At 39.9% G+C, this 24,018-nt stretch overlaps 1 protein-coding gene across 2 annotated transcripts in view; it reads right to left on the reverse strand.

The window, feature by feature from the left end:
- Nucleotides 1-560: 560 nt before the first annotated feature.
- glceb (glucuronic acid epimerase b) overlaps nt 561-24,018 on the reverse strand; it is a 54,875-nt gene continuing 31,417 nt past the window's right edge. Inside the window, exons 3-6 of one of the 2 annotated variants that reach the window (XM_062425014.1) lie at nt 15,542-16,071; nt 7,211-7,456; nt 1,607-1,899; nt 561-1,297 (exon numbers count right to left, since the gene is read on the reverse strand). In XM_062425014.1, the coding sequence (XP_062280998.1) occupies nt 566-1,297; nt 1,607-1,899; nt 7,211-7,456; nt 15,542-16,058 (1,788 nt within the window). In that variant the 5' untranslated portion in view covers nt 16,059-16,071 and the 3' untranslated portion in view covers nt 561-565. Of the gene's footprint in view, nt 1,298-1,606; nt 1,900-7,210; nt 7,457-15,541; nt 16,358-24,018 lie in introns of those variants that run through there. The other variant, XM_062425024.1, reaches the window with a different exon arrangement.

Consider the following 24,018-nt stretch of genomic DNA (forward strand, 5'->3'; position numbering starts at 1 on the left):
TTTTCTTTCCAACATCCTCCTCCAAATAATTTATATTATATTCTGTTATTTACAGTTTATTTGCTTCAATAAACTATGTTAATCTGGGATGAAATGGTAAGAAAATACAGTTGCAGAAGAGACTTGTGGCGGATGCATCAAAGAATGCCGGAAACGTGATTCTGTTTTAACTATTCGAGCAGTTTCATCTTTCTCTAAATGTCATATATTGTTATTTTAAACAACACACATTCTTCCTGAACACAAAAACACACACTCAGAAACTAGGTCTGTGCATAATTACAAACACTAGCTCAAGGAAAAAAGAAGAGAGGAGAGCTACAGTCGATGTTGCAGAAAGTATAAAACCTGCAACAGAGCACATGAGAAACTTTGAGTGTTGAGAGCTGCAGCTGACTGAACTCATCCTTTAGATTATGAACCTCAAACAAAACTGGGACATAAGATGTGAGCCGCCTCCTCACATCATTCATTCAATCCTCACACATACGCTATACTCAGCCTCTTTGCAGTCATCATCTCAGCTGTATATTATATCGGGCCAAAGCACAACTAGACGGTTTGTCTAGTTGTGCTTGGCCCGAATCCCTTTCAAGTAATTTTTCCAGCGCTTCACCACATCCTTGAAGATGGGGGCGTTGTCTATGGATGCCAGCAGCTGTAGCTGGTTAATGTGCGTGGTGTGATAGTCCCAGCGTGCCAGGTTGGGCGCAGTGCCCAGCATGTAGTGGCGCAGGTCATAGATGCTCCCAGACCCAGTGTCATAGAGCGGCAGCATGGCCTTCAGCGACTCCATGCCGCGGCTGAACAGCTGCCCGGCCTCCCTGCCAACCTTCTCGCCAGCTGTCTCAGTCAAATCATAGAGTCCCAGCAGGGAGTAGATGAAGCCATTGAGGACGAAAGAGCTGGGCGTGGTGGGGTATTCTTCATACCAGTCGTATTTGTTCATGAACACAGCTTTGACCCCGTGCTGCGCTGAAGGCACCTTGTAGGGTCCAACTGCCTTGAGGGCAGCGTTGAGGTAAGCCTGGTCCTTGGTGAGGAGGTAGGCTCTCACCAGGGTGGACATGGCCTGGCCCTGGGCCATGGCCGAGTACCAGCCGGGCTCCAGAGGCCGGAAGCCTTCACCTAGTTTACGTGTGACCATAATGGGCCAGCCGCCATGTTCGTCCTGGTTGCGCAGCAGCCAGTCGCTGGCTGCAAAGAAGGCGGCCATGTGGGCGGTGGTGGAGATAGTGACGTTGTCAACAAAGCCACGTCCATGTAGGACTAATCGCACCACTCGTCTGGGCATGATCTGAGAGAGGAATCATGTGCGAATGCAGACAAAACAATTAAAACACTGAAATAAGAGCCTAGTGTCAAACGTCTTCTAATTTGAAAATCTACTTGTAAATTCTCATATCTTAATAGATCATAAATTACATTTTTACAAACTCTAACAATTTCAAATACTTCAGAATTGATATATAGATAAAGTATTTAAAAAACAGTTTTAGTAACAAAAAATCATTTGACTCAATAAGACAAACCAGCAGAGGTTTACTGTGTGATTTTTAACTACAAATCATAGCTTATTAAAATCAACCAACAACATCACACTAACCTTAGTGGCCTTCACAGCCTTGGTGTTGGACAGTCCGACACCCTTCCTGAGGTCGGTGAGCAGGTCGCGGGTCAGAGTGCTCCAAGTGGTTCGCGGCCCGACGCCGTAGGTGATTTCCCGATCTTTGAAGGCGATGAGCTGTGTGCTGGTCACGTAGTGGATGGTGAAGGGCGGCCCTTTCTCTGTGGTCTCCAGGATCACAGACACACTGCCGTTGGTGACGAACTTGATGTCCAAGCTGAGGATGAAGTCTTTGGAGTTACCCAGCTGCAGGGCCACACCGTCTGAGGACTCTGTGAAGGTGGCGGGGGGTGCAGATAAATGGGGAAGATGTTAAAAACACACATAACGAACCTGAACTGCAGCAGAAAAGTTTCTAGTGTTTCTTCAGGTGCTTCAGGTCAGAAAAAATTACCAACCTCATTTGACTGATTTAAAAAAACTTGAATATTGGATGACAATGGATTATTTTAAGCACATTGGCTGCAAGCTTTTTTCAGGGTGTCTGCCTCCTTCAACAAGATCTGCTTTGATGTGTGTTTCTATGATCGCTCAACTTTTTTGTTCCCAAGATTCACTCTGTAGTCTCATTCTTAAATGATCAGAGAAATTCTACGGTCAAAGTATCTTTTTTATTACCTGCGGTCTTGTATCATTATTACGTGTGTGAAGCACCTTGCTCTGTGTCAGTGTGCGTGTGTGTGTGTATGACACACACACACACACACACACACACACATACACACACACACACACACACACACACACACACACACACACACACACACACACACACACACCTCATGAGATGTACAGTACAGATATGTCACTGCACACTGAGCTTAATTAGGAGGAGGACAGAAGCAAGGGAATAGAGAGGCAGAAATCTGAGGAAGAAGAACAGCAGCAGGATGGAAGAAGAAAGTGAAAGAAGAAGAAGATGATGATGCACTGCAGCAACTTTTCTATTTGCATCTCCAAATTTTCTTCCCGGCGAATTTTAAAGACACCAACTGAGATGATATTCGGTTTCCACGCAGCCACCACTCCTCTTACTGTATCTACTCTGTGCCAGCTCAGTTCAGGCACTTCTGCTCTGAATTCATTTCAACTCCCCGAAGCGCCGGCAGCTTCTGGAATAATCTCTCCTTTGGCCTTGTTACTTGGTCTGTGCAGCGAAAAAATTCCCCAATAAACCTTTCCTAATCACAGCTCCCCAAAGGATGGAGAGGGGGGGGAGAGTGTAGGAGTCAGGGGAAAAAAAGGAGGGTAATGGAATGATGGGTCGCACAAGTGCTCTTAAAAGGGAAGAGAGTGAAAATGAGCCAATGGTGAGAAGACAATTGTAAATCAGAGACGGAGAGATCTCACATGACATGAGCTGAGAGAGCGAAAGTAGACGAGGCCGACAGAGACACAAAGACAGTCGATCAGGGGGAGAATGAAGGAGAGAGCCAGTCTGGCAGGGGCCTCTGGATGACTACGGCTCTTTAATGCACTCATAAATCCATTACTTAAGGCAATGCAGAGAGTAAGTGGATTTGTACTCTGGCCCCGTGATTACTCTGCCATCAATAAAGGATGGGCAGGGAATATAGACGAGATCCCACCTCCTCAGTTCAGCTCTGCTCTCTGCCTGTTTAGCAATAAGAAATGAGACGGGGATGACATGCAGCTGGAAATATGTCAGCGTAAATCGACGCTCGTGTACATGAGTGAGAGTGTGAGACGAACACTTGTAAACACATGTATGTACTTGTTGTGCACGTGATGATCCAAGCGACATCAGTCACAAAGCACATGTGATTATTCATCCACACTGACTGGAGACACACAGAGCTTATATAAATATACTCACCAGTCACCACCCTTGGAAGTTTTTTTTAATTTTTATGTTTTATTGTCTGACAGCTTTGAATCAAAGTAGATTTAATGTTTGTTTGGTTTTAATTGGCGGAAAAAGCTCTTTAATGTCAAAGTGAAATCAAGATCTCCACAAAGTGATCTCGTTTTAGAGCTGCAACAATTAGTCGAGCAACAGAATATTAATCAGCAGCTGTTATGATAATTAATCGTAATTTTTTAAGCATTAATGCAAATGATTTGATGTTTTCAGCTTCTCAAATGCTTTGTTTTTTTTAAGAGGTTTAAGACTGCTGATCAGATGAGACAAGATATTTAACATCTCAAACAAAGTGCAACTGGCAATTTTTTCTGACATTTTAAAGACCAAAATTAATCATTAGTTGCTGCCATAATACAATATACATGTTTGTGTAAGTATTCACCTCCTTCCCGTCAGTATTTAGTAGCTGCACCTTTGGCAGAATTTGCAGCCTTGACTCTGTCTCTTATCAGTTTTATACATATGGAAACTGATATTTTCCTCACGTCTGTTCTTGTTTGGAAACCTGCTCAATCTCTGACAGGTTGCACAACGATCAGGAGTCAACAGGCTTCATTTTTCCAAGTCCAACCACAAGTTCAGATTGAGATCTGGACTCTGGCTCGGCCACTAGAGATTTGTTTTTGGTTTGACGTTAAAGGGACTTTTTCTTTTTGATCAGTGCCAAAAAAAGCATCCTACATTATATCTGCTTTGATTCAATGTTGTAAACAAGGCTGACACTAATGATTATTTTCATAATTGATTAAATGGTAAATGGCTGCATTTATATAGTGCTTTTATCCACAGCTCATTTACCCATTCAATCACACACACATCAGCAGCAGAGAGCTACCATGCAATGTGCCACCCTGACTTAACTTATTATAACTTACAATACAGTTATTATTTCATTACTAACAACTTTTTATAGACGCTGCAGTGGTCACAGCTGTTACTCCGCTGCAGCTACGTACACTGAAAACTATCAACCAACCACGAGTGGATTCAGAAAATACAGGTGCTCAGTGGTGGACCATGTTCGTGCAGGAATGTGCAGATGGTGGATGGTAGGTTATTATCAAGGGACAGACGATTGATCCACTTGTCAGAGGATTTGAGAGGCTGTTCAACACCAGCGCCCTAGATACAGTAAGGAGGAAAAATGAGAGACCCAAACAGAAAGAAAGGAGTAGGAGGAAGTGGAGGGAGGGGAGGACGGAAAGAGAAACTGACAGCAGAGGGAAGAAAACAAGGACATTTTAGATGAGTTTTCTGATGAGAGAGCAAAATAAACAGATAGAGAAAAGAACGATTGCAATGTTTAGGAAGTACAAGAGAGCTGAGGGGTTATAAGTGGGTAGAAATGGGTAGAAAGTGGTGGAGGAGAGACTGAAATCTAGGGGTAGATGAAAAAGATTAATGGAGAATGAACACTGGAGAGGGAGGGCCGAGTGGGTGATGAGAGGAGTGATGATGAAAACATGATGATGACAAGGAAGGAGAGAGAGAGAGAGAGAGAGAGAGAGAGAGCGATGATGGGGAGTTGGAGCTGTGAGACAAGGTGAGCGAGGAGCAGAGAGGGAAAAGAGAAAAAAAAGTGTGGAGAAGATGAAATGAAAAGAAATTGTTGTTGATAAGAAGTTGAGAGAGAGAAAATTAGTAGGAGAGGAAAATTACAGTAGAGACAGCATATCAACAGATGACAGAGATAGAGAGAGGGAGAGAGAGAGAGAGAGAAAGTGAGAGAGGGCGCCCTGGAAATATCAGCAGGAGATCAGACAGCTCACTGTCAGCACCGGCTGAAACATTTTGATTTCTCCAGATTCCAAAAATAACTCTGAAAATTATCTAGTGGCCGTGGTCAGCTGTGAAACTAGGCCAGACTTCCAATCTTTGTTATCATCATCATCATCATTTTATTTATAGTTTAGATATTCAAACCACTAACAGGTGTACAGCACACAGTCTGTACCTAATTACCCAAAACTGTTTTTAATGGAAATATGAAAGTTACACTGTGTGTCTCCTATAAGGATTTTTCCATCATCAATTAATCTGCTGATAATTGTCTTGATTAATTGATCCATCAGTTAATAAGATGACATCTTAAAACTGCTTCTGTAGTCGGACAAACAGTCCAAAACCTAAAGATATTAAATTTATTATCACATGAGACAAAGAAAAGCAGCATTTTGTAGCTCTGAATACAATCCTGTTTGAGACAAAGGACAACAGAACTAAAGAGGGAGACAGTTTTTTTCCCCTTCTTTATATTTTTTCTCCTTATAGATCCATTTTCAGATAAATAAAAGAGAAATATGCACATAATGATCAAATGTACAGTCTGAGGGAGGCTGGAGGAGACTCTGATACAATTTGACTGCGGTAAATTAAATTAAGAGCCCTTGGAGTTGAAGCAGTGCAAAATCCCACCAAGGACAGTGACATCCTTCAGTCAGTGTCACTTCTGAAGGCATATTAATTGTTTTATATTTGGGGATTTTCAATGCTCAAATCTTGCTAAATACCATTTTTGTGTCAACTCATCAGAGACCTTCACATCTTAACAAATTATTCTATCATGTTATGAGAATAATTTCTTAACTACAGAAAGGTTGATTAAAATCAAAAAGGTTTGTTTAATCCTTCACTTCTTCTAAATCACTTGTGACAATGTTAAAGCTGATGATATCTGACTGACGACCACTATATGACACAATTGAGTGCTCCCCGCTGTAGCATTCAGAGCTAACATTAGCTTCACAGACTGACAGCACGAGTCGCTTCAAAGCCTCGAATCCTGAAGAGCGACTAGACTGATAAAACTTAATAGATAAATATGTTCGACATGATAAAAGACAAACCTGGTGATATTCAATTTTCTTTTTTTTTTTCTTTTTTTTTTTTTTACACGTGAAAGCACATTCTTCAAGCTTCATATCCAATTTTTTATATTTATGTCTTCAGTAGGAACAAATTGACTTAGGGCAGAGTGACACAGTGACTGTAGGAAAGATGGACTTTGTATTTTTATGGGAACGGCAATAAAACAACACAATGATTTCAGCTCCACCCTTTAAAGTTTGAGCTTTAGTTTTCTGATGACTGATCTCCATCCACCAGCTGTTGATAATTTTAATCTGACAGCGTGGCTCGATCACCTGCGTTGTTTCGACGAAGAGACACGCTGTTTGTCTCTCTGATAAGAAACCAGTCTTCTAGCTTTCATTAGAACGGACAGACGACAGCCTAAAGCTTTATTTTGTCCTATAACCAACAAACAGGATTAAGCTTAATTGGCTACAGCTGATAACGTTTGCAGACAACAAGTCATTTCACTGGTATTCATCCTAAAAGCTAAAGCTAAAGTCTGCAGTGAAATCAATGTTGACTACATGACTTTCTGTCTTTAACACCAGCGGGAATCTTCACAATACATCCACACGGCACAATGTCTGACTAAGTGAACAAAATAGGAGGAAATGTGTGATGTGGGTTCTTTAATTATAATTTTTGTACAGAATCTGTCATAATGTGTTGAGTCCACCATCGATGAACGCAGTCTGCTGGTGTTCTAACGCTGTGGCAGTGACTCACCGCAGACTATCATCCCCGTCCTGAGGGTGTCGTTACATATCGAGCCTCTTACAGCCACAGTTAACAGGAGATAAGCTCCTTGCCCTCAGGCCATCTGGGCTTGTGGACGGCTTACGTACCTGGAGCACTGAACTGACGCACGGAGGTGGTGCGGGTCTTGTCGTAGATGCGGCTGAGACTGCAACCTTTCGGCACACTCCAGGGTGCTGTGCTGGCTCGGCTATCTCTCTCCTCGGCTGTATCGTAGATCTCTACGTGGGGCGGCCGCTCAGTCAGGTTTTTGCTGTAATGGCTTAAACCGTACTGGGAGATCTGGATGGCGTAGAAGTAGCCCTGAGGACCCCACTGAGTGGACAGAGGCACACCTGGGTGGAAGAGAGGGAAGAAAAGGAGGAAAATGATGTAAAGTAAATATAGAAAATGACCTCCTTACATGTGAGATGTGTCTGTGGTTGGTTGTCTTCTTCTGCTTATCAGTTTAAATGCTTCAAGCACAAGTTCCTTTTTGGATAGCAGTTGTCATAACGCCTTTTTTTTTTGGCTTGAGGAAAAACTGAATCTGTTGGTTAGTGTCACACTGTCATATCGATAAAATTGTCCTGAAATTAATTAGTGATGCCAAACACAAATCTCTCTAGTAATCTGACGGGGCTGACTGCGGCTGTTACAAATTTCTTGTAACACAGACACAGAAGACAATAGAAAATGGCCACTGCTAAAGAGAAGGAGAAAAAAGAGAAGGTTAGAAAGAAAAAGCACCTGCTTTGGTAAATGTGGTGAAATTCAAGTTAATCTACCGTGTTTCACCAGAGGCGAGCTTCCCTGCATACACGGCCAGAAATAGCTCCAGCAGAAGAATCACTCTGATTAACAGATAGTTCACATAAAGAGCTTCTGACAGAGAGAGCACAAGTGTAACTCAAACCCCCCATCCTTCTGAGAGGAAGACCAGAATATACTCACATTAGACTCCTTATGTAGTAATTTAATATTGTCTGTTTTATTGTATCCAACAGGAAGCATCTTGCACAAAAGACTCGATTTTATCTTTAGTTGTTCTCCGACATACAGATTCTGCTGTTGGCCCGAAACAGAAAAAACATTTGGACTACAAATAAAATAAACTTAAGTGTTCATACACATTCACCCTTCTCGACACAACATTCAGATAAATCATTTTGAGACATTTTTAAGAAAAGTATGTCAAAATGATCTTTTCAGTTTCTCAAAAGTTTAGATTTTTTGAGTCTTTTTCTTCTATGACAGTAAACTGAATATCTTGGGTTGTGGACTTTTGGATGTAACACAAGGAGCCATCTGAGGGCGTCATCTTTTGACATTTTATAGACCAAACAACTAATCAATTAATCCAGAAAAAAATTGACAGATTAATCGCTAATTATCATTTAATCGCTGATCTGACCTCTTCACAGGTATCCCAACCAACCACACTCAAACCGACTGGCCACAAAAACTTCCAAGTTACATGTATAATAAGGGGACTGATTTCAGAATACTGTATATACAAATATACACATACACATATCTGTCAATCCACTTTTTGCCTTTAACGTTGTATCGGTACGTGCATTTGTCCCGAACCATCACAGTATGGACGCTATAGTTTGGTGCATGCAGCTGTTTGAAGAATACAGTCTGTGACCCAAACAATTACTATCAAAATAGATTCATAATTCACAAACCCACATACACAAAGACATGTGGAACAATAATTCTACAGTGCGAGTTCAACCTGCGGTGCACCATTAGCACACTCCTGGATATATGCTAACCAGCTTAGCCAAGGTAGGCTGGTAACCTTGTGGTGTCGCTGCTTTCAGAATGAGAAATGAGAGACCAATAACACTGACAGAGTGCAACGCTATTATTAAAATATACTCCATTCTCTCTGTACAGAAACAATTCTGTGTCTCCCCGTCCCCCTCCTCTCTCAATGAGACTTGATCAGCATTCAAAATGAGGGCATGAATGTATTTATTTATTTGTGTGATGTTTATGGGGACACATATATAGCACGGGCCAGTGCTGCATGCCACATTATAGCTGCAAAGTTGTCACAAACAACTCATGACTGAGAACCGATGTGATGTATGTGTAGATAACAACCCAAATCCCACCCCTTCCCCTCCCCTTCCTACACACACACACACACACACACACAGTTCTCCATGCCCATCTTGTTACTGGCATCTCCCTTGACAACTTAAGTCAAATGACTGTCAAAATCCAACCACTGTGCCTCTCACTGACTAACACTGAGTAATCCGTTTGGAATTGACTGTTAAGCCTCCACATATTTTCACGACTCCCGAGATGACTTTTCTAGAAATCTGAGAAACTAGGTCTTTTGCCAATCAAAGCAGGCTCTTAGCCTACTGCATTCAATGTAGCAGAAGAAATGTTTCACTATTACTCGTAGTAGCTGCAGCTTATTTTCCTCCTTATTTTTTAAAACACTGGCCTTTTTTTCTACCTCTCACCTGTCAACAAACATTTGAAATATTTTAAGCTAATCGTAAAAACTGGTGTATAAGTCACACTGGTGTATGAGACGCAGTCTATTTTGGGGGGTGTTATGCAGGGAAAAACACTTTTCTATTAAAGACTGGTTTATTTGAATGCACCAGAGTTATTAATTATAAAATAATAATTAACATATATTAATTCTCCAAAACTTTCAATTTACTTTTATTTGAAAGACAATCAAAACACACATATTACATCTGAAACAGTGTGTCGGGTTAATGGTTAAAGGTCTCGGTATGATTTGCTTAACTGAACTGGACCGGTAAATTTAAATCAGACTGGGTTCGGGTTAGGCTATGAGTTTCAATTAAAGCTTTTAAAAGAACACAGGAAGCTATATGCTTAAAACTCTTGATCTCACTCACTGTGTGCAAATATTGTGCCCGAGTCGCTGTAAGTCTCACCAAGCACACTGTCCCTGGACTCTGTGTCAGTACCAGAGTCAAACAAAGCATCATCCTCTGTTACATCCAGTGGAAAAACAACAAAGTTAGTCAATCTTCTAGGCTCCAGTTCTGTGCAATAAAAGCTGATAATCTGTGCACTTTTACACATTGTACTCAAACATCTGCTGCTGTCCCGAACTAGTGGCTGAGATACTTCTGAATACACTGAATCAGCACCCGCCGGTGAACCCGCATGGTTTTATTTTATATTTTTCTGTACAACATACAGCAGGAACGGGTCATCAATAATCTATCTTTTTTCATTTGCTGTCGACACAGCTGGAGCGCACAGCACCTGCTTGACACCTCTGTTTATAGGACGTTATAGTTCATAAGTGTGTTTTACACATCATTATCTTTACAGTTATCGTTCTTAGTGTGGATGACCCTTTACATACCTATAACCATATGCAGATCAAACCGCTCTCTGAGACGCACCCCACTTTTAAATGAAAACATATCGTGCTAAAGGTGTGTCTTATACACCGTTTTTTACGGTAATTAAGATACACTATATGTTTAATATTAACAATGAGCAAAATTACTGTAATGTGCAATGTGAAGTAGGGCTGACCGATACTGGATTTTAGGGGCTGATACGATATTAGGGAGCAACAATTTTTCCAAATTGACATATTGGCAGATAACGTTGTACAGAACATACATAGACACACAATTTTTTGCAATGGTCCCTCAAATGTGGTTATCACAGTATGACAAAGATATGTAATGGACATTGATATATTACAGCTGAACAACAAACGTCATTGTATAAAATGACGTTAGTGCTCTGAAACTCACTGGGAATTCAATCATTATAATTAGCTATGAATAAAAAAAACACAAAACAAAAAAAAATACATATATTAAACTTGAATTAAGAAAAAGGATTAAATATTTTAAAAAGGTGCCTATATAACATAAAAAATAAATAAATATTAGCACACATCGGACAACATATTCACCGATACTGATATATCTGTAATAGGATGAATATATTGGTTGGGCTCTAATGTGAAGGAACGGCTCACAAACTAACTGAGATTTATGACAAATTTTTGTCTCTTTTAGCTTCCTTTAGCTAAACAGTTTTGGATTTAAAGCAAACAAACTCAAACAGCTGGAGTGTAGAAATAAACGTGTGAAGAAAAAAACAAGGATTTTGCTCAAAGTGGATAAATGGACTTGTATAAACTGGCCTTAAACATGACTCCAGAGGGATGCTTATGTTATCCTGTGTCCTTAGCCTTAGCCCCGCCAGTTTAAAGGAAATGATGTAATGGGTATTTATTTATGGCAAACATTTTGTGTTCTCCCTCTAGTGGCCTAATAGCTTCATACATGTTTAATATCTGTATTTAAAACTCGACACACTGCAGGAGCTGCTTGTATCCTGGCTGGTAACATGAAAAAGGTTATCGGACAGCAGCACAGATGAAAAGAGTAACGCCTGCACGCTCGCTAAAACCACAACTTCATTCGATTTTTGACCTGGCAAAGATCCAACTGGGATTGAAACACTGTCCGCCCAAATTTAATTTGTGGTTTGGAGTCGTTGTAAGCGGGCTGTAGCCTCAACGTGCCCGGCCTTCAGTGTGTTCAAAGACTCATTCATCTTTAGTCCACCTCACACGCCTTCACATGAAAGTGCTGCACTCATCTTGGTCAGCAGATTGAGTGTGTACAGGTGTTGTAACAGAGGAGAGGATGTGTCATGTACATGTTTGCATGAGTGTGAGTGTGCGCATTTTATTACACGCTTTAAAAAGGTCATACAATGTGTTAAAGGAGTGTGTGAAAATGTTGTTTGCAGTAGAACGGGGACTGACGATGGAGATGGTCCAAAACGAGACAGATCCTGATTTGAGACAGTGTTGTTGAGACGGGATTAACAACTTCCACTAATGACAGCGCCCAGGCTGCAAGAGTGTCATTATTATTCACTTTGCTTCTTTTCTGGAGTCTCTGGTGCAACGAGTGAAAGTAAAAACCTCCATTTCTAACCCTCGACTATAAAACCATAAGCCCTACAGGGGATGTGACAAGTAAAAGCACATAAAAGTGCTGTTTGTGATGCTTTTTTCCAGAGTCTGTGTAATAATATGAGCCTTGAGAGAATACATTTGCATTAAAATGACTAACTGTAAGTTTAGGACTAATTTGTCTGAAAAATCGGTGATGTTAAGCAGTTTTCTGCCCAACCCCATCACGGCTTTACGAAACCAGCAACTGCTTGAGCCGGAGATACCAGTTTAATGATCTGGATGCAAGATTTTGACATCCCAACAGAATATGTTAGGAGCTAAATGGATGTAATGAATAAGAAGAGGCATCAAAACATTTCCTGCATATTGCTGAGGATCCTGTTTAATACGTTTTCCATGGACAGCAGGGTGCGTTAGAATGGAAATGCTCTCGTGACCTTGTTTAAGCTCTGCGGCACCTCTGACTGTGACAGGCTAGTTAATGAACTGTTATTTTCACCTATAAAAATGTGTTAAGTTGAAGAGAGGTGAGTATGCTTGTGCACGCGGAGTGCTAAATAGCAAGGAGCCTTGAGCTTAATTAATGGGCCTCGGTAAATTGTGTGTGTGTGTGCGAGTGTGAGTCTCGATATGTTTCCTCTGTTTTGTACAAAAAGAAATGGTCGACAGGAAATGGGAGGGTGAGAATAACTTGGCTGCCTTCTGCTGGGCCCCGAGGTACCAATGGATTTGGCTCAGCTGACCCATTTTCCACTATATACAACACCAGTCAGAAGTTTGGACGCACCTTTCCATTCACTTAAATAAGGAAGAGTGTCCAAACTTTTGACTTGTGCTATATGTTCCCTTTAATACCTGTGAAACAATTAAAGGGCACGTTCACAGTTTTTCAAGTCTGTCCTAAATATAACAGTCTGCTGCCCGTATAAACACTGTAAGAGGTTTTCCTTGTTAAACGCAGTCCTCCTGCTCATGACTATTAAAAGATCCCCTTCAAATATGCTTTCAATGTAAGTGATGGGGCCAAAATCCACAGTGTGTCCACTGTCATTTTGTGCCAAAACACATTTAATAGTTAAATCTGTGGATTTTGGAGCCCTTCACTTACATTCTAAATGCATTATAAAGGGATCATATGTTCTTCATGCAGGAACAGCAGCAGGAATGATTATGATTATAAACCTGTTAAATGTTCTTGAAAGGCACCTGACTGCTGTTTTAAGACAGAATTGATTTGATTAAAGGTTACAGAGGCATAATTTGTGACCTACAGAAGTCTTTATATGGATGATGTTTCAGTTAAAAGTGATACAATACGTTCTGCAAAAATAAAACTATATATTTATTAAAATAATTTAAACGTCATAATTTGCTTTTCTCCGACTGACTGATGATGTTAAAATCTCACAAAAAGTGTGTGACAGAATAACACAGGACTCCTGAGTGTGGTGCCGTTTCTGTGATGAACAGAAAAGCAGATTTTTGTCACCACGTTTGAAAAAAAAAAAAAAAAAAAGCCAATGTGGGAAATTGCACTATCCATCTCAGCAAAAATACCTATTTACTGCCGGCCAATTACTTTCACAGACAGCGGCTATCATTGCTCATCAAGGTAACCTGACACTTTACCAATGAATATATCATTTATTACAACTCACCATAAAAACAAAAGGCTTGCTTCTTAAGTGGAAAAGGTCTCAGGACTGACTCTACTTCTACTCCCGTTACCTTCACTTTCAACCATATTTTTTTAAAAGTAAAAGGAACTGTATTTTTAGTGCTTGATGAGGTTCGGTTTATCTTTTCTTTTACTGGCAGCTTCAGGTTATTGATAATAAAAGAAGGATAATGAATATCTATTTTGTAATTTCAGGCGAGTGCATGGTGCCACTTCTTCAAGCGAGTGGAGGACAGAACTATATTAATGACAATGTGGTTTCGACTAATAGCCTTTTAAAATGAGCTATTGATCCTTGCTGGTAATTATTTTAAGGGGAACCTTGAAAAGAAAACAACTTTTGAGGAGGGACTCTTACTTCACAGACATCCAACAAGATCTCCCAAAAATCAAAAGAGAAAAAGAAGAGTCTCAATGAAGAAAAGAAACATTTTTAATTGACTTGACATTAATCACATTTGGTAGCGTTAGTGTTACAGAGAGGCTAATAGCGTCTGGGAATAGGTGGCAGAGATTGAGTGGGTTCTGAACTATCTTGTTAATCAAGTCTTAATTCACTTTCACACACATCAAATAGGAGAATTTAAGATGCATCACTTGTTTGAGACAGACCTCATTCTGTACATCACGTCTCTAGTAGTAAATTCAACGTATTTGGACTCCATACACTGAGTCTGCTTTGTGTGGGTGGTGTATGCAACAGAGTGAGCGTGGAAGTCGGGTGGTTTACTTTTGACACCATGGAGGAGAAAACACCACTGAATGCTGAATCTCATCTCACTTCATACATTTATGAAAATGCAGCTTTTTTGATTAAAAGGCATTTTTGAGATAATAAATATCTACTTTGCGTCCTGTATCTTCCTTTTCGATCCTTAATACACGTCTTAACGTAGTTTAAATGTGTCACATGTAGCTGTGAATTCAGAAAGTGTATTTAAATGTGTTATTTGCCCTTCCTTGTAAAATAGTTATTGTATCTCAGCAGAAGAAGTTAGGGATGCTTAAAATACTGATGTTCATATGCATAATGATTACATTTATGCAAGCACCACTTCAGCTCCTCAGGCAGGAGTGATCTGCCTGAGAAAATAAGGCTGGCTTTTTAAATCTCTTCTTAGTTCATGCTTTTATCCTCAGAGCTTATCCTGATTTTACTTGAGGTTTTTTTTATTTTAAATGATTGGAATTTATTCTATCTATTTTATTCTGGTTGTGTCACTATCCTTTGTTACTGAAGTTGTTTGTTTGATTTTATTACTGTTCTAATTATTTATAATCAGCTGCAATCTGCCGTCCCTCCAGCACACTGAGGTGAGCAGGAAAGATCATGGCCGACCCCTCCTACCGCTGACCTAAACTTTTTGAAATGCTCCCCTTCGGCAAGAGGCTGAGGTCTTGTCAGGACCAAAACCTCACGCCACAAGAAGAGTTTCTTCCTGTCTGCAGCCAGCCTCTTATTGCATTATTAACTGCACACTGTATATCTTGTTTACTCCTGGTCAATATTTAGTCTCCTAGTCTCATTCTCTTCTATTAAATATAGAAAATTTAAACCTGTGTCAGTTTTTCTCACTGGGAATATATATTATACATATTTTTTAATGTATTATTACTTTTTATTGTGTGTGTATAATTTTGACTTTTTTGCACCACAACAGCATGGAGGGAAATCCCTTGTATGTGCAAACTTACTTGGCAATAAACCTGATTCTGATATGTGGATTTTAAGATCTTACATAGTACATATTCTAACATGTCTCTGTGATGACTGTAAATAAACTAAAGTCTTACCTTCTACTCCACTTATACACTTGACACGGTCGCGGACCTCCACGTTGTATCCCTCAAAGGACATGAAGACACCATCGGGGTGATAGGGCTCACGCTGCGTGTACACCTTCGAGTAGCTGTGCTGGAACTCAAAACGATCGTAGCCGTCATATTGCACTACTTTGCCGTACACCTCAAAGTACTTCTCCATCCAACTGAAGGGCAGGTAGATCTCTGCACCCTCCCGTCGGCCCTTGATTGTAGATTCATCATTGATCAGGCAGTCGATTTCTTCGTACTTGATCCCATTGACAACACCGACGACAGGTGGGGGTTCTGGAGGCTGCGGAGGGTGTTGCTGGCTGCTGATGCTAGCATCTCCCACCCTGGGACTTGGAGCCACGAAGGCAGCACGGGGCAGGAAGTGAAGGGCGGTGTCGCTGGAGCAGCGGTTCCACAGCAACACAGTGATGAGTGTGAAGAGGGCGCAGATAACGATGAGGGTCTTGTAGTTCACCCGAGCAGCCAGACAGCGCATGGTCACAACTCACCTGCAGGGACACAAACATACAGGATGAGGTTAGAAGCACCTACGATTGATATTTTGTTGAGGCAAATTAAAATGTCATCTAGTCAAATGTCAGCACTGTAGACCAGCAGCCTGCAGTGAAATATGACATAGCAGGCTTATCGGTTAAAAGCCCTAACAGTACTGACTCATCATATTCCACTGAATCACAATTATTTAAGAGCAAATGAATATATTTACATGAATACGGCAGAAATCAGGTTACAAAAGAAATCAGATGACATGTTAACAAGCAAACTTGTTATTATGAAGTTTTCATAATAATTCAGAAAGTGTAGCTGTAGCGAGAAAGGCTGCAACTAACAATTATTTTCATTTAACCTATTACCTTCCAATAATTTTCTCATCTAATCAAATATTCATATGGTTCATAAAATGTGAAAAATGTCCACTCCAAGTTCCCAGAGCCCATGTTAGTCTTCGACAAGTCTCGTTTTGTCAGACCAGAGTCTAAAGACGATCTAATGGCAAAGATAATCTGTTTATTATAATCATAGATGTGTGAAAACCTCAAAATGTTCACATTTGGAAAGCTGGAATCAGTGAATTTTTTGCCATTTTTGCTTAAACAATTAAAAGGACAAATTGTTGCATCTCTACTTGTGACAGTTTTTAAAATTCAACATACAATGAGTGAGGACAAACAGTCAAAAGATTGCTGTGACAACAATATTTTCTTTAAGTCTTTCACACACACATGACCACATGTGAGAAGCTGACTAGGAAGTTAGTCAAGAAATCAGCTTTCTCCATTATATATCAACCTGGGGAGAGTCAGGTTTCTCTAATCTCATATCCTGAATACTGCTTCAAGTTTCTCGTTTACATGACGTTTAAGAAATCAGTTTACTACAGAGGGTTGACTGTAACCTGATTACTTTGGTGCATCTAAACATACTGAGGGACATAACCCTTTCATGTTCTAGTCAACTGGCTTATCTGTTAATTTATATCAAATATATATTATTATTATTAAATAAAGTTAAGTTGTTAGTGAAAAAAAAAACTATTTCACAAACTTTTTTCATGCAAATGAACTGCCTGATGAACGACAGCAGAGTGTGGATAACAACTGTGATTCTCTCATTCTTTCATCAAACACGGCACGAACCCGAGAGGATGCTGCTTGGAACAAGTTTCCCTAAACAGATGACAAGTTATAATTTGTGTCAAACACGCTTTTTTGCTTGGTCTTCTCACTTTTGTTTGGTGGATGAGTCAGATGCACCTGAGGACAGAGTAGGTAATTGCAGGGTGGATAATTGAAACAGCACGTTGTTACACATGCAAAATAGCAGGTTTGTAACCACTAAGAAACTCTGGATTGTGCTTTGAATACCACATAAGTGAATGTGGGTCGTCTTTAGTGGGGACAATGACTGGTTTAAAGAGTCTAAATACAGGTTTAGCGAGGTTGTGAGAGATGCTACATGAGGGAGACCCAGAAAACAACTCGGCCTGCATGTGGAAGAGCCTCAGACTGATCACCAACTGAAAGCCTCTCCCCCTCCACTGATGACTTGCGCCTGACCAACGACCTGAATGAGTCTTACTGTTGATTTGAAAGACAAAGGGACAATAAGTGACGCGATCCACTCCACTCAATCCTCCTCCCCCACCACAGCAGGGGCCCAGGCCTGTCCATAACCGCTCACTACTGAGGACCCCCCCTCCTCCTCCTCCTTTCCTACTACAATGACGACTCCCCTGCAGAGAGACGTTAACAGGCCGTTCAAGAGATAGAACCCCCCACAAAGCCGCTGAACAAGATTCTGTCTCTCCCTCCACCCTGAAACGCTTTGTCGATGAGCTGTCTCCAGAGTTCACAGACATTTTTAACACCTCACTGGAGACATGCCATGTACCAGCCTACTTCAAGACCTCCACCATCATCTCCATCCCTGAAAAGCCAAAGACCACAGGACTCAACGACTAAAGACCTGTTGTCCTGACCTCTATCCCATTTTAAAACCGTCACAGACCCTCTCCTGGACCCCCTGCTGTTTGCCTACAGGGCCAACATGTCTGTGGACAATGCAGTAAACATGACCCACCAGACGTTACATTACCATAAGATTCCATAATCTCATATTTTCACATTTCCAATCTTTGATTTAACATGGCGCAACTCGAATTATCATTACTATTAAAAAAACTGCATATACTGTTTACTCCTGGTCAATATTTTGTACATTTCATCTCATTCTCTCATCCATTTATTATTCAGTATTTAAAAGTTAAACCCTCGGCAGCTCTTCTCACATGTTTGGGGCCTGCGAGTGCATCGCTACTCCTCTATCTGAAACATTTATAATCTAGAGTTCAGTTAAGGAATTTGCATCTCTGACCCGCTCTGTGTCTCTTCCAGCTTCAGGGATCCTCTGCCCAGTAACTTATTCTGTTGGTTCACACGATAAGGCACCGTTAAGTCTTATATTGACATTTTAAATCCAGTCTTAAGACCCATCTTTTCACTTTAGCTTTTGAGTCTACATACAGGTTACTGTGACTGTATGATCATTTATTTTCTGTCTGTATCATATTATATGCTCTGCGTGTGTAGTTTATATATTCTTCTATTCTTACTGAACTTATTTAGATGTGTTCGAATGTCTGCAGCAGTTTTGCATAACATTTGTAATTAAAGTGACTTGTTTGCAGTAAGTAAGGAGACATGTTTCTGGACCAATCCATCGGGATGTGCGTTTTCATGTCCTCTGTGTTTCCGTGGCATTTTCACCGAGCCAGTAAGAAATCAATGCACATTCTGAGGTGCCCTCCTCCACACTAATTACAGCTTACTGCTCATAGAATTTACTATTACAGCAAACAGAGCCAGGTCGTCCGATGACAGAGGAAAGAGAGGAGGAAAATCATTACTCCCCAAGTTCATTTCAATAACTCAGCTTAATCTAGCCACTACTAAAAGGTCAATGCATTTAATGTGCATTAATTGGACAATAGTAAATTTCGCAGAGTCAAACTGTAGCGCAAGCAGCCACTTGAAAAAGTTACACTCTTATAAATGGGAAAGTGGACTTCCAGAGTGCTTTCACTAGCAAGTACTGAGGTAGTGTAAGCAAAAGATGAAGAAAACTAGGCTCCCTCTAAATCCGGGCTCGGGAGAGCAACACTGAATCTAGGTTCTGCTTATGTAATACAGTGGCTGAGATGTGAAATGTCCACTCAAGTAGGGACTGAATGTCCTTTCACCCACGACACAAAGATGAATTTTTCTGCCTCAAAAAATGGAGAAAGAACAATTTGAATATTTTCTTTCTTAAAAGCTCCAGTTTAATATTTTCCACATTTGTCTTTCAGCCAGTGGAAGAAAAAAACGTTAGTCTACTTGCCTGATAAATTATTGCAGCACATAAAAACTATCATGGATATTTAGAGAAATGTCAGTCTGGCGCAGTGATGAAAGATCGGGCCTACGGGAGCTCTGACAATGCTGAAAATGTGAGGCAGAAGGCTTGGGGACTGCACCCAGAAAGATAAGTAGGACCGGTCCTGTCAGGAAACTGACAATAAATAATTGGCTCTTTTTATAGTGATTCGTTGGCAGTGTTGAGCTCAGGCTCAAGGTGGATAGACATGGGCTTAAGCTCTGCAGCGTGGAAAGTATCCTAATGCCACGCGTCTAGTGTCTGACTAGTAGACCATTCGTCTGAAGCCATGTCCCATTTCCTGAACGTAATTTAGACCCTGATGCTGGAAGAGGCAGACTGGAAGAGGAGTTTATGTGACAGGCTAGTAAATTACAAGTTGCTGTTTGATTATGGATCAAAAATCATGAATGTTATTAATTCAATTTATTTAATTATTCAGTTGATATCACACAGTGTTACTTCTAAACCAATCCTTGACACTCAAATAAGCTTCTACCTATTTAGTACCTGGTTGAAACTAGCTAGAAAGTATTTAGAGGACTGAAGCTTTATTTTTTTTTAAAGAGCAATAGGTTGAGAAGCTTTCAAGCAAGAGGGCTGAACAAAAAAAGAAACGATTTGTTCCATATATTATTTCAATAAAAATAGGCTATACTATACTGTTAGAATTTCACCTGTCAGAGTGACAAATTTAAGGTATTTAACAAACTGGCATGTTTCAGACAGGACTACAGCTGTAATGATTTGTTGGTTAATTGCCAACAATTAAATTCCTCACTAACTATTTTGATAATCGATTAATTGCTTAAAGTCAACCTTTATGAGAATGTGTCCAACATCTCTGGTATTAATTAAATATAAATGTTTTCTGGTTTCTATGATAGTTAACTGAATATCTCTGAATTGTAGCCTGTGGGTCAGGACAAAAAAGTCATTTTGGACTTTAGGAAACAGTGGTCGATATTTTTCATCATTTTCTGACATTTTATAGACCAAACAACTAATCAGATAATGATAATGTAGTTAGTCACCCCAGTAGGTGGTGTGGGTGTTAATGAAAACGTCATCTGCCACCTCAACACAGTCCTGAGAAATGGTCTAAACATCAAAAGGTTTTCTAATAGCTATGATTGTTTATTTTCAGTTAGATTTTTGTGGATTCTTAATGAGACACTCAACTTTGATACCATATGCATTTTACTGGTTCAAGCCAAATTTCCGGAGGCTTTAATTCATATTCCACATAATAATAGGACTATTTATGGTGGTGGTGGTGGTGGTGGTGGGGGGGGGGGGGGAGTAATTAGGATTTAAGGGCAGCACTAAAAGCAGGCTGTAAGAACCATTGGCAGCTGAGCCAATGCGCCTCCTCTTGCTTTCTAATTCACTTGTTTATTTTTTGTTTTCTTTTGCACATTCATATGCAATAATAACATTTGGTTTCTACAATATTTCCTGTAAACTAAGTTGTCACTAAAGATTTCAGTGCAACACTGCTTTCACTGTTCTCTTGCTCAAATTTCCACAAATTAAGATGTTTGTAAATCATATCTACTGCTGTGCATGACTTAATTACAAGGCAAACAAACCACATTTAGCTAGTTACTCAGACAGTAGCTGCATTGTCTTTGGTGTAGTATGACCCAAATTCACTTACATCTATTAGGAGTCTGTTCTCACCACCAAAACAACACTGCACTGGTTGTTTATTCAAAAGCTTTTAATGACCTATGTTTTTCCTGATAAGAAACCTCTTCAGTTGTGTGGATAATGACTGTTCTCGCTCTGTAGCAAACACAGGAGCGTGGAGTTGTATCATCACAAAACTTGTTAGAGAAGGAGGTCGCAGTGGTTAGTTCAGTGTGCAACATGTAAAAAATTCAACATCAGAGACTGCAGTTTGCATCCCATCTTCTACTGTCGACTTCATTCTTTTTTAACCATAAATATATTATTCTTTTATTCTTTTTTTATACCTTAACATCAACCAGAATCCTTAGCTAACCTTTAACTGTTAACTTTAGCACTGGAAGATGGGATGTTTGTATGAGTGATTTTTGGAGATATGGGTCATTTCATTTTTGTTGTTCAGGTATGACAGCTTGCAATCTATCAGAAATGAATGCACCATTGTGTAATCCACAGGTTATCAGCTCAGGAGTGTTGCATAGATATAATCCCTCTGGTAATAACACTGTTATGATCTGGAGGGAAAATGACACTGACATAAAATATAAACAAAAAACAGATGTGAGACGACAGGAGGTGAAAAACAATCGTGTCGGAGGATAAAAGTCTTCCGTGCTTAACAGATTAAGGAAAAAGACACTGCAAAACAAAAGCAGCTTTTCAGCTTAGATGGTCCCACTGTCCTGCGTCAGGAAATTGAAAAGTGCCTGAAATAGCAGGTAGTGACTTGTTGAGACTGAGGATTTTTATATGAGGGCATCAATCTTTGTGAATATGATCAAATCTGGCTGTGCAGTATATACTTAAAGCAGGGCACAGTGAGAATTCAAAGAAGCATTGGTCTTTGTGTTTTGCAAAAGCACTGTTGCACCAAATAGTTTTTATAAGGCAGAACATTACCTGACGATAACGATGATTATGCCGTAGCTGTAGCCTCTGAGCTCTGCCCACTACTTCTCTTTTTGAAGGAAATGATGATGATGACGATAATTATTATACTATAGTATTTTAGCTTGGCACCATTCTGTCACACTCTTGACATAAAATGATATAAATTAAAGTAATTTAAGTAATTTTCTCCTCACTTGAGACGAAAAAGAAAAAGTATGTCTAAAGTTTGATCCATATGATTATTTAATCTCTATATATACTTCATATAGAATAGATCCATTTTTCCAATTAGCACATAATTTACATTCTAAGATTAACAAAAGCCTTGCTGAGAGTCATTTTCAAGGCATAAAATGTTAAAATGTAAAACACAATAACTCTAACTAAATTAGCTAAGATGATGTTTAAGCTTGTCACACATTTGTGTGATGTGATGTGTTTAGCTATAGTTTAGCACAAAGACTGGAAACAACCTGAAAAAGTAAAGTAAATTTACTACAAAGTAATATTTGTCATAAGAACCTTTACTAATCCATCTATTTGGAAACATATTACAAAAAGATATACTTAACATTATTCAATAATTTAATAAAATCTTCAGGGCGTTGAAAATGAACATTATATTTCACTGATAACAATACAAAGGCCCACTTAAATTATTCCAACAATAACTCTAAATCTAAACTTTAAATCCGACACTGCAGAAGCTTAACGACAACTGGTTGACACCTGCTAAATGATGCTGCTGACAGCTCTGCACTGTAGCTGCTTTAGCGAACACTTTCTCTGCAGACTGCAGACTGATAGTCTGAGTAACTTCACAGCTCCTAATCCCTGAGGTCCTAGGGGTGCTCACACGTTCAATAATACACAGCTTTTTTGCTGCTACTGCAGATCATCAAAGGCCTTAGACTCTGATTGCCAACATTTGCCTGTGAGCTGTGATGAAGTGTAACATGTGAGGGATCCATTGGCAGTTGCTTCATCAAATGCAGCAAGTGATCCCCTGGCTACCAGAATTAATTCCACCTGACATAGACAACAGCTAAACTTCTTATTTTAACACGTGCAAATATTTGGATGTCTTTATCCACTAAATCCCTGGTTACAAGGCTGGGGAAAACTGTAGCAGGATCCTAACACTACAATAGTTTGTTAATGATGAGAAAGTGTTGGCCGGTTTTTGGAGGAGTCTCAAATTGAGAGGTACATGAAATAAAATCTCTCCAAAACAGCAAAATAACACTGTGACCTTGTTAAACTAAAACTAGCTGTTCATCTCTGTCCTGGTCCCCTCTGCAGAATCTATGTACACCATTTACAACATGTCGAAGTGGCTGCAGCACTGAGCATAGCGATGGGGGAATGGAGTTGTTTTTCTTCTCCTGCTGTCCTCTGGCGTAAAAATCACAAGCAGTCATCACAGCTATAAAAGCGGAGTGCGAGCGAGCCACCCTTGGGGAGCCATTGGAGCAGAAGCCCAGTGTGTGCATGAGGTGCAGGTGTTGTAGCCCTGAGAAGTCTGATTGTATAAAATGACCCAACTTCTCACTTGATTTATCACCTCAGTAAAGTATTCTAATGAGTTTATGGTCTGAATTGCTAGTCTCAAGTCTTGTTCAATACAGCATGATGTTCATTTAGTAAATTATGGTCCAATTTAGAGTAAAATAGATGGTAAAGCAAGGCATGCTTTAGGGTGTGGCTACATTGTGTTTGACCAGACGCTACAATGGCAACAGCACTGATTAGGTAACGTAAGTATAGGTGTATACTTACTTCAGTGTGTTTTCAGCTCATGACTGTTAATTTTAACATTTTGGTCTCCTAAAGAGTCTTGTTCAGTGTTTGGTTGTACTAGAAGACCCTCTAAGAATTTGGATGTTCAGTTTTTCTTGTAAGTAAATTTTGTTTTTTGTTTTATTCTGTTTCACGCT

This window comes from Scomber scombrus, chromosome 1, assembly GCF_963691925.1.
Source record: "Scomber scombrus chromosome 1, fScoSco1.1, whole genome shotgun sequence".
Classification (NCBI taxonomy): Eukaryota; Metazoa; Chordata; class Actinopteri; order Scombriformes; family Scombridae; genus Scomber; species Scomber scombrus.